Source organism: Pelobates fuscus, chromosome 6, assembly GCF_036172605.1.
Source record: "Pelobates fuscus isolate aPelFus1 chromosome 6, aPelFus1.pri, whole genome shotgun sequence".
NCBI lineage: Eukaryota > Metazoa > Chordata > Amphibia > Anura > Pelobatidae > Pelobates > Pelobates fuscus.
The window spans coordinates 137,225,974-137,245,259 of record NC_086322.1 but is presented as its reverse complement, the minus strand read 5'-3'; the positions used below and the strand labels follow the sequence as shown (position 1 = coordinate 137,245,259).

The following is a 19,286-nucleotide window of genomic DNA, read 5'->3' as shown; positions in this document are numbered from 1 at the left end:
CAAAATAAGAGGGGTTTGGACCCTACCCCTTTAAAATTATGGTCTTCCCTTTAAAAGTTTTCTGTGTAAGTAATGAGCTGCACTTTGTTGCAAAGTTATGTTTGTAATAAATTCATATTGCATGCCATCTGGAAGCTGCAAATGCGTTTTTAAAGGAACTGTTATAAAGAATAGTTGAAAAAGATGCCTAGGTAAACAGTCTATAAAATATATGCCCAATAGTTTGGAGATATCATAGAAACATGCAAGCGTTACATCATTTTATTAATAATAATAATATAGGTTTTCTTTTAATTGAAGCTATTCTCCCTTCTAATCTATCCTCAAATGAAAATACCCTCTCCTGGATGATCTGTGTATTGCTATCAGCTATATAATTCAATTGAATCAGACCTTCCTTCTAATTCCTCCTCAATTGCCCTCTGCTGGATGATCTGTGTATTGCTATTAGCTATATAATTCAATTGAATCAGACCTTCCTTCTAATCCCTCCTCAATTGCCCTCTGCTGGTTGATTTGGGTATCGCTAGCAGCTCTATGTGTTCTAATGATAGTGTGCATTGCATGCAGAAAATAACCCCGGGGCGTCGCCACAGTATGCAAATGAATCAATGAAAAAATTCTGTATAGCAAATATCGTTCTTCCTATCTCTTGAACCCGTCGGTCCTGCATCAACTCACTATTACATCCTGTCCTGGTATGACTTTTCCCAGCTTTGTTTTGTGCCTTTTCTAAACATTTTAATGTTATCAACAGCAGGCAAAATAAGAGGGGTTTGGACCCTACCCCTTTAAAATTATGGTCTTCCCTTTAAAAGTTTTCTGTGTAAGTAATGAGCTGCACTTTGTTGCAAAGTTGTGTTTGTAATAAATTCTCATTGCATGCCATCTGGAAGCTGCAAATGCCTTTTTAAAGGCACTGTTAAAAGAATAGTTGAAAAAGATGCCTAGGTAAACTGTCTATAAAATATATGCCCAATAGTTTGGAGATATCATAGAAACGTGCAAGCGTTACATCATTTTATTAATAATAATATAGGTTTTCTTTTAATTGAAGCTATTTTCCCTTCTAATCTATCCTCAAATGAAAATACCCTCTCCTGGAAAATCTGTGTATTGCTATCAGCTATATAATTCTAATGAATCAGACCTTCCTTCTAATTCCTCCTCAATTGCCCTCTGCTGGATGATCTGTGTATTGCTATTAGCTATATTATTCAATTGAATCAGACCTTCTTTCTAATCCCTCCTCAATTGCCCTCTGATGGTTGATTTGTGTATCGCTAGCAGCTCTATGTGTTCTAATGCTACTGTGCATTGCATGCAGAAAATAACCCTGGGGCGTCACCACAGTATGCAAATGAATCAATGAAAAAATTCTGTATAGCAAATATCGTTCTGCCTATCTCTTGAACCCGTCGGTCCTGCATCAACTCACTATTACATCCTGTCCTGGTATGACTTTTCCAAGCTTTGTTTTGTGCCTTTTCTAAACATTTTAATGTTATCAACAGCAGGCAAAATAAGAGGGGTTTGGACACTACCCCTTTAAAATTATGGTCTTCCCTTTAAAAGTTTTCTGTGTAAGTAATGAGCTGCACTTTGTTGCAAAGTTGTGTTTGTAATAAATTCTTATTGAATGCCGTCTGGAAGCTGCAAATGCCTTTTTAAAGGCACTGTTATAAAGAATAGTTGAAAAAGATGCTTAGGTAAACTGTCTATAAAATATATGCCCAATAGTTTGGAGATATCATAGAAACGTGCAAGCGTTACATTATTTTATTAATAATAATAATAATAATATAGGTTTTCTTTTAATTGAAGCTATTCTCCCTTCTAATCTATCCTCAAATGAAAATACCCTCTCCTGGATGATCTGTGTATTGCTATCAGCTATATAATTCAAATGAATCAGACCTTCCTTCTAATTCCTCCTCAATTGCCCTCTGCTGGATGATCTGTGTATTGCTATTAGCTATATAATTCAATTGAATCAGACCTTCCTTCTAAACCCTCCTCAATTGCCCTCTGCTGGTTGATTTGTGTATCGCTAGCAGCTCTATGTGTTCTAATGCTAGTGTGCATTGCATGCAGAAAATAACCCTGGGGCGTCGCCACAGTATGCAAATGAATCAATGAAAAAATTCTGTATAGCAAATATCGTTCTTCCTATCTCTTGAACCCGTCGGTCCTGCATCAACTCACTATTACATCCTGTCCTGGTATGACTTTTCCCAGCTTTGTTTTGTGCCTTTTCTAAACATTTTAATGTTATCAACAGCAGGCAAAATAAGAGGGTTTTGGACCCTACCCCTTTAAAATTATGGTCTTCCCATTAAAAGTTTTCTGTGTAAGTAATGAGCCGCACTTTGTTGCAAAGTTGTGTTTGTAATAAATTCTCATTGCATGCCATCTGGAAGCAGCAAATTCATTTTTAAAGGCACTGTTATAAAGAATAGTTGAAAAAGAGGCCTAGGTAAACTGTCTATAAAATATATGCCCAATAGTTTGGAGATATCATAGAAACGTGCAAGCGTTACATCATTTTATTAGTAATAATATAGGTTTTCTTTTAATTGAAGCTATTCTCCCTTCTAATCTATCCTCAAATGAAAATACCCTCTCCTGGATGATCTGTATATTGCTATCAGCTATATAATTCAAATGAATCAGACCTTTCTTCTAATTTCTCCTCAATTGCCCTCTGCTGGATGATCTGTGTATTGCTATTAGCTATATAATTCAATTGAATCAGACCTTCCTTCTAATCCCTCCTCAATTGCCCTCTGCTGGTTGATTTGTGTATCGCTAGCAGCTCTATGTGTTCTAATGCTAGTGTGCATTGCATGCAGAAAATAACCCTGGGGCGTCGCCACAGTATGCAAATGAATCAATGAAAAAATTCTGTATAGCAAATATCGTTCTTCCTATCTCTTGAACCCGTCGGTCCTGCATCAACTCACTATTACATCCTGTCCTGGTATGACTTTTCCCAGCTTTGTTTTGTGCCTTTTCTAAACATTTTAATGTTATCAACAGCAGGCAAAATAAGAGGGGTTTGGACCCTACCCCTTTAAAATTATGGTCTTCCCTTTAAAAGTTTTCTGTGTAAGTAATGAGCTGCACTTTGTTGCAAAGTTGTGTTTGTAATAAATTCTCATTGCATGCCATCTGGAAGCTGCAAATGCCTTTTTAAAGGCACTGTTATAAAGAATAGTTGAAAAATATGCCTAGGTAAACTGTCGCATCATTTTATTAATAATATAGGTTTTCTTTTAATTGAAGCTATTCTCCCTTCTAATCTATCCTCAAATGAAAATACCCTCTCCTGGATGATCTGTGTATTGCTATCAGCTATATAGTTCAAGCGAAGTAATGGCTAAGATGTGGAATATTCTAGGTGTTAAACGAAAGCTACATATTGCATACTGCGTCTAGCGGGGGGGTAGAGCGATATAACCAGTCTATCGTTAATATTCTGAAGAAGTATGTTAAGGAGTCTGGTAAAGACTGGGACATTAAATTGCCCCTAGTTTTAATGGCGATTAGAGCTACACCTAGTACTGCTACCAAATTGTCACCTTTTTGAATTGATGACAGGAAGAAAGATGGTTTTACCACAGCATTTACTATATCGTACTTCGGATCATAATTTGATCAATGCTGCCACTACGCATCAGTATATCGAAAATTTGGGCGAGCATTTACAGCATGCGTTTGCTTTTGCCCAAAAGAATCTAGAAAAAGCAGCGACAGGGGTTAAGACCTATTACGATTTAAAAACCACGAAAAAGGAATATGAGATAACAGATCAGGTCTATCTGTATAACTTTGCGCGAAATCAAGCCAAGGAAAATACATTTTTACCTTCTCTGAAAGGGCCATATGTCATCATTGACGAAATTTCCCCAGTAGCGTACAAGATAAAAATTCCTAAGGATGGTGATTTTATTGAAAAGTGGGTTCACATTAACCAGTTGCGTGCTTGTCATCCTAAATCTCAATTAAGGATTATAGGTGTGGATTCGGATGCAGAAGGGTGAACGACTAACCTGGATGAATGCTTTATTCACGTGGTATTGTATGATGTGAAATGTTGTGATGTGCCATGATCTCATGTACGTTCATGTCATTAACCATTTCCTTGCCATCCAATAACTACATTTCTAAGCAGGTTACTAGCTTGTTTAACTGCTATAGGCATATTGCTGAGGAGTCAGTAATATATGTAGTGAGGGATGAAGTTATAAAAATAGAATTAGAGAGAATACGTATGTTGATGAATCGGAATAATGTGTTATCCTAGGCCAAGTGATGTCATACTGTTATAAGTTTGTATACTTAACAAACCTTGAATCATTAGTAGATAAGTCTGAAACGAGTTCCTGATCCGTGACTGTCGAAAGATGTCCAAGAAGGATGTGGCGTGTTTCTGGATTGTATTGTTCCTGTGCCAAGAGCTACAGACCGACCCGATCGCAGAGATGGGACCATCCTCCGGCATCCTGATTCAAGAGACACCAGGGTTCATCTTGACAGTGAAGAGGATCCTTACCCGACGTGTGTTCGTCAGCTTGGACCCCAAGATTTCCATCGAGAAGGCGTACAACATTTCATCGATGCAGCTTCCTGAGTTACAGACTTGGTACCAGATGCACCTCCAAAGAGCACAGGACCGTGTGCGAAACATCTTGGAGCAAGCCCGGAAACCATTTGTATCCAGTTCTATTTCGATGAGCAACCGACCCAAAAGGTTCCTCACCGCTATAATTGTTGCATTAGTTTGTGCCACTGTCGGTGCAGTTGTCGCAACTGGAATGTCTGCAGCCAACTCTATTACTGTCCAAAAGCTGGATATGGAAATCTATGCGCTAAAGCAACACATTAACGATATTCATCAGGTGATAAACCAGCAAAGAACACTTCTCCAAGACGTGCTAACTATTGTGGAAGACACAGTTGTTACAACAAATTTGCATTTGGAGTTATTGCCAAATCCACTGAGTTGCACCAAAGTCATGACTTATTTAAGCGTGAACTTCTATTTCTACATGACCCGATATTGTTCCACACACTTGCTTTTCTCGATGAAGTGCAAACTGGAATGATCGAATTGGCAGGGGGACGCATACCTCTGTATTTTGTATCCAAGGATATTGTTCATGCGATGCTTGCCAATGTGGATGGAGAAACAATTGAGCCTATGCAATTAAATCTGGTCTTTGAGATGGGGAGCGCTATACCTCTCTTAATTGACCCGGAACGTATGGAGATTTGCTTTTTATTGGCCATACCATACGTAACTCCCAAAAACATTTTTCAAATGAAAACAATTTACAACGTTGGTACATGGAAGGAAAATATCCATGTAAAAGTCCAAACCCCAGATGTTTTGGCTTTTCAACCGTGGATACCAGATTGGTATTCAATACCCATTTTGAATGACTGTGAAAAATTCAAAGACAATAATTTCCAATGTGATGGAAAACCTTTTGTGTACGATTCTACCAATGCTTTGTGTGGGATCGAGTACCTTAAACATGGCTCTGAAACATGTCAAGTGACTATGTCAAAAACCGACAGTAATGCGTTAATACATGCTATCTTAGTAAAAGATAAATGGTTGGTAAGCACGTGTCTTAAAAACATGAGTGTTTTTCGCAGGGACCAGGTGACTAATAAAGTAATTGCCTTACCAACACCTGTATCATTGATCAAGGTTCCCCACGACTCTCGTATCACCATCGGTGACGTTACGCTATACCCAGTGTACACTGACGTCCTCGAAAGTGCTATTGAGATGGTGGATCCCTTCCAGAATCTAGATATCCCTCTAGATCCTAATCTAAAGTTCTTGCTGGACCATAAGCCCAACCACACTATCCAAATGTCAATCAAGAAAGATAATACATTTAAATACTCTGAGTTAGATACTGACCTTATTGATCGTGTTGACTGGTTCATTCATGTTAAAATTGTTATTGGGTGTGTTATGATAATGATGATATTATGGTTGATTGTACTAAGTGTAAAGTTCAAAACACTTACAGGTACAAAAACATACGAACATGTTCATTCCACGCATAGGCCTATGTCAGAAATGATGTGATTGCACAATATGTCTTGTGACTTCCATAGTGCCTATTCATAAGCTAAATTATTTGGCTATGACAGGCACTAAGGGGGTTTATGTCAGGGTATTTATATCGGCAGACATTTTGTGCTATGATAGAAATACAAAGTATATATTCTGAAGTAATCTGAACATACCAGAATCCATTTTGTTCGTTTCAAGTTAACAAAGAGACACAGAATTTCTATCCTTTCTCTAAAACTGACCGCTTTGCCCGAGCTGAATGGAATGTGTAATATAAACAACCTAGAGATAAGACATTGAGAACGGGGGATGGATAGACTGTCTAAATGCTAATGGAATAAAATAAATTCTAAATCCAGACATAGGTGACAGAGAAGATTAAATAATTATTTTACTTTCTATACCTAACAGATTCCCATTGTATTTAGGGGTCATTTGAAGTATTACAAACTGTCATATTAGAAATTATAGCAGAATTTGCAGACACATAGTCTGGACAAAACTGACAGAAGACTTGAGTTAGGGCAAATATATAGATAACGTAAATGACGTCAAAATAGCCACCAGGAAAAGTTAACTCTTTCCTGGATAGGTATGTTTAGTGGGACAAGACTGCCATCTTGAGTCCAAATACTAAAATGGTTACCTAGAAGAGAACCACACCCCTAGTTTCCTATTGGTTCTCACTTAGAGGAATTTTCCCTTTAAAAAGTTAAGACAAGGGAAGAGAGAAGGAAGAATCGGGCAATCAGAGTAACCAAGAAAATCGGAGAGAGAGATCGATCAAGACACTCCATGCAGAACAAGAGAGAAACATTCCTTGACACTTAGCTACCTGAGAATATCTGATGAGAAAATATCTACTTAACTGGTAAATAATAGCATTATATATGACTGGATAAATCATGATTAGATTTCAATATTTAGAAATCTTAATTAACTAAGAAATATATATTTATAACCATTTCATACTGCAGATGAAATTGGGATAAGTGTTTATTTCTGTGACATATCACAAGTTAGTATATTGTGACATTTATCCAGCTGTATTGATTTGCTCTAAAATAAGATAAAATATCTGTTAGACAAATTAATTAAAATATCAGCTTAGATAACATAGTAAGATTTCTCATTGGATGGATCAAGGAAGTGGTTACTGACTGTTTAAATGTTATTTTATTTAAAATTACATAGGAGTAGATCTTAAATCCCTAGAAGAGGTCTAGCCAGCATTGAAAGGGTTATACTGCCAGCTGAAAGATTTTATTGCTTTACGCTGCACGCTGAGGAATTCTCTTCTCCCCGTGAAACTTTCTTTGTCTCTGTGAAGACAGCCATAAATCTTCTTGACAACTACTGTATTAACCATTAGATGTTTTTATATTACCACTTTGTATTGCATATTGTGTTATACTGAATATTCATTGATTATTGTCACGCATGTTACTCATTATTATTATTTAAATTGTTAAGAAATAAAAATTATCTATTTTTATAACAATTGTGATTTATTATATGATATACATTTCACTTATAACGATAACGATCTTTGGGATCTGAGAATTGAAAATCGTGGGCAATTCTCATCTGTTTACTATTATTATCCCATAAATATCCCCACACCGCGCATGCGCATTAGCGCACCCCATAGGAAAGCATTGAAAACGATTTTCAATGTTTTCCTATGGGGAATTGAGCGACGCTGGAGGTCCTCACACAGCGTGAGGACGTCCAGCGCCGCTCTAGAACAGAAAACCTGTGCTATAGAGCAGGAAGTTCCCTCTAGTGGCTGTCTAATAGACAGCCACTAGGGGAGGACTTAACCCTGCAAGGTAATTATTGCAGTTCATAAACAACTGCAATAATTACACTTGCAGGGTTAAGGGTAGTGGGAGTTGGCACCCAGACCACTCCAATGGGCAGAAGTGGTCTGGGTGCCTACAGTGTCCCTTTAATGCTATGTTTGTCTGGTGGGTTTTTTCTTTGTCTGACATTATGGGCACTGTATTGTTCCAGTTTTATCAATACATTATGTCTTGGCATGTGTACTTTGGTTTAAGTACCGATTTAACCGTTGGGCTCCTGTTTTTTATGTTTTCACAGGTTGGTTCTGTGCTGTTTGTGCTGTTAAGAGACCTTCACTACTTCCCACAAGGCTTCACCACGTTGGCTGGAGATCTATGGATTGTGTTGTGATGTGCTCCTCATTGTTGGCGCTTCTCTATTCATTTATGAATTGGTCCCAGTTCGCATATGGTTCCTGATCGGTATCCGGCTGGATTTCAGGATGGTTTGTTATGCCGTGGTTTGAACTGATTCATCGGTTCCTGTTTGCTGGTTTGGTGTCGCTTCTCCAAAGAAAGAGGACATACGTGGGGAAGTGCTGACTATTATACTGGGATTTGGTATGGGAGTGGTCTATCACTATGGTTACCATTTTTTCTTACTGTTTGTATTCTTTGCTGCTATTGGTGGACAGTAAAGAAAGGGTTAAGCAAAACTCGCCTCCGTGTCTTTCATAAAATCATGACTTTTCGTCATGAAATAGCAAAATCATGTAATTCTCTCTATCTCTACACAGTTTGTAATCATTTCAGCCAAGGTCTCAATTGCTAACACAAATAATAGTGGTGACAATGGACACCTCTGTTTGGTCCCATTAAAAAGTTCAAAACTTTCAGAGACGAAACCATTTGCAGAGACTGTTGCTGTAGGAGAACAGTATTTGCGACATAACTTTTCTCAAGAAGCCCCAGTGTATCCTATCGAATGCCTTTTCCGCATCTAAAGATTAGAGCAAAGAAGGTATGTGACTTAGTTTAACTTGATTTATTACATTTATATAATAACTTGTACTATCCGGGGCCTGACGATTTAAAACAAAACCCACCTGATCAAAGACACATACATACACACAGACACACATACATACATACAGACACACACACACATACATACATGCATACAAACAAACACACACATATACAAAATGTTTAAGTCACCCACTGTTTCCTACCTTTTAGGTGCAGGAGGGTGACTTTCCCTGACTTTTCTGACTCTGATTGCCTCTCTTTCCTCTCGCGCAGCTCTCTGATAGCTGGGAGGAGTGACCGGAGCAGTCACTTCCTCCCAGCAGTGACCTCATCACAGGGGGCCCGGTCGCGCTGTTAAAGCACTGCAGTGCTGACCAGGCCCCCTGGAAAATCCATACCCATCAAGTGGCCCTAACAGCATGTGCCACTGGATGGGCCCGTTGAAGGTGTGGCCTCTGTGGTTTCCCGCGCAGGCCGGGGTCGCCAAACATGGCGATGAGTACACAGTCGCAGGGGACTGCAGGGCTTCTGGGCCCCATGTAGTGACGGGCCCGGTCGCAGATGTGACCCCTATATGTACGCCACTGAATACCAGAAACATCAAACCAGAAAATGCACTAATAGGGAACAAAGAACTACAACAGGGCAATGATTCAGAGCAAGTGATCCTTTTTATAGTGTGGCCCTTTAATTGAGAGCCACGCCCCCAAACCATCCAATTCCAAATGATCCTGTGGGCTGTGATTTTTTTCAAAGGGACGTTATCCAGAAATGACTTAATTATTTCTGTTGTGGTCTGAGCATTATTAGGATTTAATCTCAAATTATATAATTTTTTTTATCATTTATCAATTGTAATACTTATTTTAATAGGGTGTGTAATTTTTCACCCTCATCATTTATCACATGTTCAATTTTGGATTGAGATATTTTATGCCGCAATTTAGAGGCTAATAATGTAGATGCCTTGTTACTTTTTGAATAAAAAATGAGTTTCAATCTCTTTAACATCAAGGATGTGTACTTCAATTGGAAGGTGTTAATTTTATTTTTGATTCAGAGATTTTTGAAGTTTATTCAATTTATATAATTATTTTTTCTAATTCTTGTAAATTTTTTGTTCTAATTATCTTTAGATAGGAGGTCCTTTGTAAAAAAAAAAATGGCATCTTATTACTACTTTATGGGCATTCCACAATAAAGTATCAAGTACATTTGGGGCCGAATTTTCTTTAAAATAATTTTTAATTACTTCTTCAGCAGGCATCCTTTTTTCCAAACCTGTGACTAAGTAGTCACTAAGATGTAATTCTTTGTTTGTGTTTAATCAGGAAGACTCTTCTAGATGCAGCGTAATGGGTGCATGGTCTGACCAGTTAATGTCCAAAAAGTGGATGAAATTATATAAGGTATATTGTTTTCATTTGTCAAAAACCTGTCTATGAGGGCGTACATGTTACTGGCAATGGAATGATAGGTGTAGTCTTTTTCATTTTACAAGAAACAAACCCACCTTAAAGGGTTATTCCAACCCAGAATTGTTTTTAGAAAAATTTAAAAAAATATATATAAATGCATATCTATTAGGTTCCCCCTGTAAAAATCTGCAAACAAGATATAAACATACCTTAATCCAGCACTGGGCAGAGCGGCCGGCGCTGATCGTCCATGGCACATTGTGATATCACCCTGCACTTACGCGCTTCACTCACAGGCTTCTCCTAGAGAAGTCTGTGATTTAAGTGATTTGCAAGCTCAGAGTGCAAAGTTTTTTTTTTTAACAGAGGGTATCGGTTGGAAGAGGAAAGCTAAGACATAGCACATACATACTTCTACCACCATGACCACTTCAGTGGTAGAAGTATGTATGTGCAATATGTTAGCTTTTCCTTTCCTCCCACAACCCTCTGTTATTATTATTATTGCTATTTATAAAGCGCCAACAGATTCCGCAGCGCTGTACAATTAGTGGAGAAACGTACAATATACACAGACAAATATAAGAGGTAGAGAGAGCCCTGCCTGTAAGTTGATTTCTAGCCATTGGAGCTCTTTTATACAAAGTGCTTGGCTAGATAGCCTGAGTTAAAAAAAACTTTACACTCTGACCTTGTGATTGCAGCGTGTAAGTGGTTGGAGTAAACTTTTCAGACATCCTTTTTGGATAGTGAGGCTAACCAAGGTTACTCCGTTGATTTGTAGACCAGCTCACCCACACCTGTATGGCAATTTGGCACTCCTATAGTACACATACAGTTCTGTTTTTCTGTTTGGGCAGGGACTTGTTCACCTCTTGTATCTTTTATGTTCTGTAAGTAAATTACTTGTTGTCAGATATCCCCAATCTATACTTGTAAAGGCAGTGAAATCTATATCAATGATAATTGCATTTTGAACATACTATGTGAAAATACAATGACTGTGCTCTCTTTTTTATTTATTAATTAAATGACTTATGGACAGATGAGCCATTGCCTTCCATAATGTAACAGTAATATGTCTGAGTGCACCACGCACACGCCAGCAGCCTAACCGGGCCGCCATGTTTGTGAAGGGCAGCAGAGGCGGAAGCCAGTGCAGACGTCAGAAAGTCGTGACGTGCATGACCAGCACACGCCTGACAATGACGAGCACGGGAGCGCGCAGCCCTGAGCTTCCCGGATCGAGCGAGCGCGCGTTCACGAGTCCCTCGGGTTGGTGCTATGTGCGCGCCGCGGTCAGTATGCCATGGGGATCTGTTGGACTCGGTGTTGTAGCCTCTTCCGCAGAGAGAGCAGTCGCTTGCAGAGAGCAGGAGGAGGGTAAGGTGATGGGGGCAGAGGGGCATTGGGTGGTTTTAATATATCCCTCCTTTTTATGGAGACCCTGTGGCTCTCAGAGTTAGTGTGTCTGATTGCCTGGACACTGTGGCAGTGAGAGGGTTAATCAGTTTGGGTTTGTAGGATCTCCCCCCAGGGGTGCAATGTCTGGCTACTGTCTATATACTCTCACTCCATTGTTCCTGGTCACATGGAGGATGCTCCCATGGGGGTATGACTGCACACACTGGGATACAGCACCCAATCCAGTGTCACCTGAGCTTCTCTGTCACCTGAGCTGGAGCACCTCCCTGTGCCAGACTGTGTGAGGGTGTCACCATGTCACTGGCATCATGTACATAGCTGCACGGATACATAGAAGACATGGGAGCAGTATTGTGTTTATTTTTGTTTGGTTCATTCTAAATGAAAGCCCAGGTTCCAGTACAATTCCAACCTCATGCCAGCACATCCTTGGAAGTATCAGAAGGATAGTATCAGAAAGTCTGCTATTTTTGTATCACTGACTTGTAGCAAAATGTAATATATTCACATACCATGGTGCAAGCTGTTCATTCATTGCCTGTGTAGCAGACAAGGGTAGGTCAAGGTTTATTACACTAGGAGCTTTGATTGTTATTTAAAATTACATTTGAGTAACTAAAAGTGTGTTTATTATGGGATATTTGTAGACTACAGAATTGTTTCTAAATCTCCTTACCTGGGGATCACATAAGGTGAACCAAGCTGTTTGTTTTACAATTGTATGCAAACACTGAATTGTATTTTATAAAAAAAATAAAAAAGATTGTTGCACAGTTAGGGCATGACATTTGAACTGAACAATATTGTGCATAGTTTCTCATTCAATGATGTACTTTTTTCCTTTCATTTAGTCTTACAAAATCATTAGGCTAGTATAATTTATTAGAGATTATACTGTATATGCTTGCTTTCAATCCTTCCAAATGGTTAATTTTACAGAGACACTGTAACTGCTTCATCTCATTAAAGTGGTTATAGTGTCAAGAGTCTCCTGGCCGTTGTAATTCCATTCAGTTTTAATCTGTGTTGTTACATTTTAGAGTCCCCAGAAGCCCATTGTCTGTGCTTATTGGGCCAATGAGGATGTATTGGTGTGAGCAGCAATGGGCAGGTGTGATTGACTGAGATTGTCACCTGACTGCCCTCAGCCTATCACAGTGCCTACTGCTGGTATTGATTGGTATGGCTGGAAGGAATGATGTAATCTCTGCTTCGCTATACCTCCAGTAGGGGCTGGGCTGTGGGTTGCCAGGAATTTAGTATAAAACAGCCAGATAATGAACAATGCCATAAAACTGCTATAACCAATCCAATGAGATGAAATGGTTATAGTACTTACAGACACCCTTTAAATATATTTTCAAGCTAGTCATGACATATTTCTGGCACAATGGCTCCTTAAAACATGTGAAATCTACCATGAGGAATACTTATAGATGCATGTTTTTGAGGTCTACTCTGTACTGTCAATTTATATTTGAGGGCTGCTAAGTTCCCGTTAATAAGGCATTGACTTAGCTAGGAGAGTTAAAATGAACACATCTCTAATTTGACTTTGTGATTTCTCGGACATACAGCAAACCTTTACACAAGTAATTGCTCATGAGGTAGAGAGCTCGGGACAAATTGTCTTTTTCCTTAAAGCGGTACTGTCTACCTCCCCCTTAAAAATTAGTATTTCATAAATATAAAATATTTATGAACTACTCATATAGACTGTGTTGGAATGTCATTGAAATTCCAACGCAGTTAAAGGGAAACTCCAGTGCCAGGAAAACAATCCGTTTTCCTGGCACTGGAGGTACTCTCTCCCTCCCACCCTCCAATCCCCAGTTGCTGAAGGGGTGAAAACCCCTTTAGTCACTTACCTGAGGCAGCGGCGATGTCCCTCGTCGCTGTCTCCTCCTCCGCGCCACTCCTCCTAATTCCGTCCACCGGTGGGCGAGACTGATCCCGCACACTGGCCGAGGAGACCTAATGCGCATGCGCATTAGCGCTCCTCATAGGAAAGCATTGAAAAAGATTTCCAATGCTTTCCTATGGGGAAATGAGCGACGCTGGAGGTCCTCACACAGCGTGAGAACGTCCAGCGATGTTCTAGCAAAGAAAATCTTTGCTAGAAATCAGGAAGTTCCCTCTAGTGGCTGTCTAATAGACAGCCACTAGAGGAGGAGTTAACCCTGCAATGTAATTATTGCAGTGTATAAAAAAAATGCAATAATTACAGTTGCAGGGTTAGGAGTAGTGGGAGTTGGCACCCAGACCACTCCAATGGGCAGAAGTGGTCTGGGTGCCTGGAGTGTCCCTTTAAGAGTTATACAAAGACAAAACAGGGACTACTTGGTCTCAGTATATTTTTTTGTACGCCTGACTCTTTTAAACACTGGGTGGAGCTACCGCAATCTAGAAGTGCAGGGAATCGGACTTATCTATGGAGGGTCTCATAGGATCCTCCATAGACCTCAGTGGTGTACTCTGTCATGCATGCGAGAAAGTACACAAGTGACGTCTGCTCCTGGCTCAAAGTAAAATTCACCTTAGCCTGCCCCCCAGCCACAGGACCCCCAGCCACAGGACCCCCAGCTGTGATGTCACCATGTGGGGTCATTAAAAATTCTGCAAAGTCCCCAGACGGTGACAGTGCTGCTTTAATGCATTAGCAATATCAGCTATATCAGGCTTAAATAAATCATGGTATGGTAACAATGCAATATATGTGTGCGCAAAACATATGGCCATAAAAAATTGTTAAATAATCGTGTCTGAAATAATTAAGAAAATTGCAAATTGAACGTCTGTTGAATTGCTTAAACATCAGCATTCTTAGATGTGAAATTGAAGCTAGAATGAGCATGTACATTTCTGGCAATGTGATCTTCTGAAAGCCTATAGAACTATTCATGGAATTGCTGTTCTCCAGGGCTGTAGCAGAATGGATATTGGCTGGATGGGAGATGTGTTGCAGGTGTATTATATGTAGTTTGTTGAACTCCCTCACAAATGCAGACTAAGTAGACGTCACACATTTTACAAAATGCATTGTTTGGGTACTGCTCTACACTTGGGCAGTAAGGGTTTTGTGTGTGTCTAAAAACTTTGGTGCTAATTACTAGATTTTGGCCATCACTCCCCGGCATACTGGAGTGGGTGCATTATTTGAGGTAAATATGAGTAGAGATTCATGTAAGGGACCGCTTAAGTGCCATGAGCTCTATAATCTTTCGAAGGAGTCTTTGGGTGGAGTCTTCCTGGTTTTCCTCAGTCTGTTTTTGACAACAACAAAAAAAAAAAGCTGTGTGGACACAGCACCTGAAGCCTAGTGCCCTCTTCTGCCACCTTAACAATACGGAAGTTACACTGCTACATTATCTGTACAAATATGTCCAAGTTTGGATAGTGATGTGTTCCAAAGTCTGAACTATCCCAAGTCCAAATTAAATAGGAAAGTGCTTGCCTACAGGTGTCAATTGGTTAAAACATAACATTTAATAAATTCGTTTAAAAGCTTGCCGTTGATGATCAGCAAATAAACCAAAAATTATTATTAAATTCTAAAGCTATTAATAGTGTAGAACAAAGGACAAAAAGAAAAATGTAAAAAATAAATTAAAAAAGGGACTATTGTAGAATAATCCTAATCATTTCTGAGATTACAGCATGAGTTCAAGTATAAGTAATTAGTAGTGTACATTTAGAAATGCCAGTGAAAATGAAGCTGGCAATTCTAAGAGACACAAAGTATCAATAGAGTAAAATATAACCACTAACTATAGTTTAGTATACTATTGTATCAATTTCCCTTAAAGGGAACTATCAGTGTAACTCTGCTAGGTTTTACACTCTATAGGAGAGGAACTCAGCCTGAAAATCTCTTATCAGATACAAGAATTGGATTGTTCAATGCATGACTCTTTTCCCAAATAGTGCTGTTCACCGATCATACTGTGAGTTGCTAAGCTGTGCCTTCAAGGGCACCTAATCTGTATAAGAAACTATCTGCTAGTCTAAGGTAAGCACTAGTTTTGGAAAAAGAAAGTCATGCAAATGCCCTGCCTATCTCTCTTGCAGAGGACATAATGTCTAAGATCTAATAAAAAAAGCAAATGTGTTAAAGTGATCGTTATAGAGCAGGGGTAGGCAACCTTCAGCACCCCAAATGTTGTGGACTACATCCCCCATAATGCTCTTACACCCATAATGCTGGCAAAGCATCATGGGAGGTGAGGTCCAAAACATCTGGAGTGCCGAGGGTTGCCTATGCCTGTTATAGAGTATAGTGCAGAGCAGAGCCCCGACGCGCGTTTCGCCGGTAAGGCGGCTCTTCAAGGGGGATAGGACTATTGTGACAGGGTATATATCGGGAAATTCTAACCGAAGTCCACACAGCTATCATTGCTGTCCAAAACGCTATGAGAAGAACTAGAGAGACAGAGTGCACTAACATTCTTGGATCATAACAAAAAATCACTAGTTTTGTTACTTATAGAATCCATTTAAAGAAAACCGATTCTTAAGCTCTGATTTGAGACCTAAAATTGGATCCCTATGTTATTTCATTGTGTCCCCAAAACATCACATCGCATTGCTCATATCTCCTGCAGCTGTCTACAATAAATAGTGTACTGTTATGACACTGTTGTCCCCTTGAGATCAGTCTGACAGTCTGAAGAATATAATGAGGTTTTAAAAAAAAAAAAAAATTATTTAGTTAAACTGTATTTTGTATAACAGTTGAAAAATGGGTGACTGAACTATTTTTATATTTGAAACCTCATTTACCAACTGTTTATCATGTAAATTATTTGGGTCAGTGAGAAAATGGTTAAACAAAACTGTATAGAGTTTTTGAGCACCCTAAAACACACTTTTCACAACACTTTCATCCATTTGTACACTTATTGCCTGATAGTGAAATCCCATTCACAAGTCAAGAGCAGAGAAGTGAGTGGGTTTTCACTAATAAGTTTACATTATGCAGTGGAAGTGCTTCTTTCTGACTTGACTGGAAGTAGATATGGCATTGCACTTTGTGACGAATTGAACCTCGTCACGGGTACTTGGAGGGGCCTGCTGGCCAGCCTCTTGCCAAAAGACTACTGGCCAAGTCAACGACTGTAAAGACCCATATTTTATTCCTCCTGGTTACCCTGGTCCTGCACTTTCCATAGAACCGAACGCTAGCTCCATGGCTGCCGTTCACATGGACCAAAACCGCAAATGGACTTCAGGGGGAACTATATGCCCTGGAACTATATTCGGCATGAAGACTTCGCGGTTTCCGGCCGGTCCCCCAGCGGCACTTAGCTGTGATTCTATGGAACCGTTTTGGGCATGGGACTATGTGTGCAGTCGGTAAAAACTTTGACTTCCAAGCAAATTCTGAACCCCTGAACTGATCTGGATGATTCTGTGATATGTTGGTCACCCAGATCAGGGCTATCAGGGGATGTAACTTTGTAGGGATTTTATGTATTTTAAGATATTTTGGGGGTCTAGTAAAAATGTGTGTTTTTTGTGTTTGGAGATATTTGAGTTTAGTATAGTGCTTGACTCAATTATCTCCTAAGTAAAAGGGAAGGCTTATTGTATTGTATATGGGAGTGTCATGCATTGTAACACTGTTATTATTGGTCTGCGACTTTGTAACGGAGTTCCCTACAAGGTCCATGTAGGAGTGCCCCTTGCATGGGGATTGTCATAAAAGGCCAAGTGTGGCACCATTAAAATCAGTCCCACTTCACCCTCAACATAGAGCCTTGTCTCGTGTGTGGAGTTTACAGCTATATTCACTCTGGGGATTGCTTTACTCCTTATACTCCCTGGAATTATAATCACTAGCTCTTATAAGAGATGTTCCTGCTATACTCTCTGGAGTAGGAGAGGTTCACCCACTGGAAGCTGGATCCTGGTCTTGGGTCCAGGGTGGGTGGAGGACAGCGAGACCCCAACCAAGCTGCGGCGGTTTGTGGGGTCTGTGGTGCTGATGGTGTCTGGTGAGCACTAGGAGCATTGATTGGCAGAGGCACTCGGTCGGGGTGCCAGGCGGTCCGTCACACACTTTATTAAAAATATTGCACTTATATAAAGTTTTTTGCACTGTCAATTACTATAACACAATGCCCTTATTTATTCCTGACACTTTAATTAAGGTTGTTGGAGTGTTAAACACTTTATTTTATTAGAGCATTCTTGTCTGTCAGAAAGAATTAGTGCACCTTTTCCTATTTTTTTTATTTATTTATTTAATGTGTTTTGTCATATATTGCACTTTAAGAGGCACTGCTTTTTCCAACATTATCAGGTTTTTTTGGCACATATTTAAACATTTTAGACATTGGTCAGTGCCTCTTTACTTGTTTTGGTGTTCTGCATTTTCTTTGAGAATTTGGGTAAGCATCACTGAGCTGGGAGACTTAGTTCTTGTGGGGACCCTTTTAACAGGAGGATAAAATGGCTTGCCCTCAGTGGAACCTCTTAGATTCTCACGGTTATACTTTGTGCTGTGTTATGTTCAGGAATATCTAGATTCTGTATACCTAACACTTGGCTTATTAGTTCTGAGTGCCTCCAATATTTTCCATTATCTTTTCACCACACCTGTTTGGAAAAATGTTAAACTAATTTGGAAATATCCACTGGCTATCATATTGATATTAAGCAAAGTATTATTGTACATTCTGCCGGGAACCTTTATGGATATTTTACAAATTAAATTAATTGTCTACTCAAAATAAAAATCTTTAATCATGCTGAAGCCTTCTTCATTTTCCGCAAATGATGCATCTTTATAGTGTTTAATAATTCATGACTTGCGCAGAGAAAATGAGCTACATGAACGGAACATTTAAGTTGCATTAAACACTATCATTAAATTGCCGATTCCTTGTAAATAGGGCCTACTGTCTGTAAAGCAGCTTGTTTGGTTTCAGAGACCAGGCATAGTTTTATTCTTTGCAGGTTTATGGCACACTTTGCATGCAGGTGCGCACCTCTGCTGGCTCCAGTATTTTTCACTTTTTGGGAAACTTTTGTAGAAGGTAATAAGCAAGGAAAAGTGCTATAATTTAATGTGTATTTAAATAGCTGTGGCTCTTACTGAATAACCATGTTGACCTGTGTAACGGCACCCCGGGCATAAAAGGGTTAAACCGCCGTTTAGGAGATCTTCCCCTTCTAGAGATACAGGCACAGCTACTGTAGAACACCAAACTTCTGAACTGAATACAAGGGAATGCTCCAAACTCCCGAACTGCATACAAAATAGCACTCCAAACTCCCGAACTGGAACCTCCCGAATAGCTGCTAGCAGACGAACAGAAAAAGCACCCAAGCGGCTTACACTCCTGGCAGTCAGTCTCCAACAGCATACAGTAAATCCCCCCCCAAGAACGCGACAAGGCTTCGTGTTGAGGGTCAAGCAGTGGTCTGGTTTATTCAGGGCTACCTGCCCAGTATTTATGCAGGTCTCCCACCTGGTGGACACTCTCCTAGGGGACCAGATGGAAGACTGTAACACAGACAGACATGTATCAC

At 39.6% G+C, this 19,286-nt stretch overlaps 1 protein-coding gene across 2 annotated transcripts in view; it reads left to right on the top strand.

Annotated features, from left to right (window-relative positions):
- Positions 1 to 11,572: 11,572 nt before the first annotated feature.
- AP1AR (adaptor related protein complex 1 associated regulatory protein) overlaps positions 11,573 to 19,286 on the top strand; it is a 42,941-nt gene continuing 35,227 nt past the window's right edge. For both annotated transcript variants that reach the window (XM_063458346.1, XM_063458345.1), the window contains exon 1: positions 11,573 to 11,711. In XM_063458346.1, the coding sequence (XP_063314416.1) occupies positions 11,638 to 11,711 (74 nt within the window). In that variant the 5' untranslated portion in view covers positions 11,573 to 11,637. The remainder of the gene's footprint in view (positions 11,712 to 19,286) is intronic.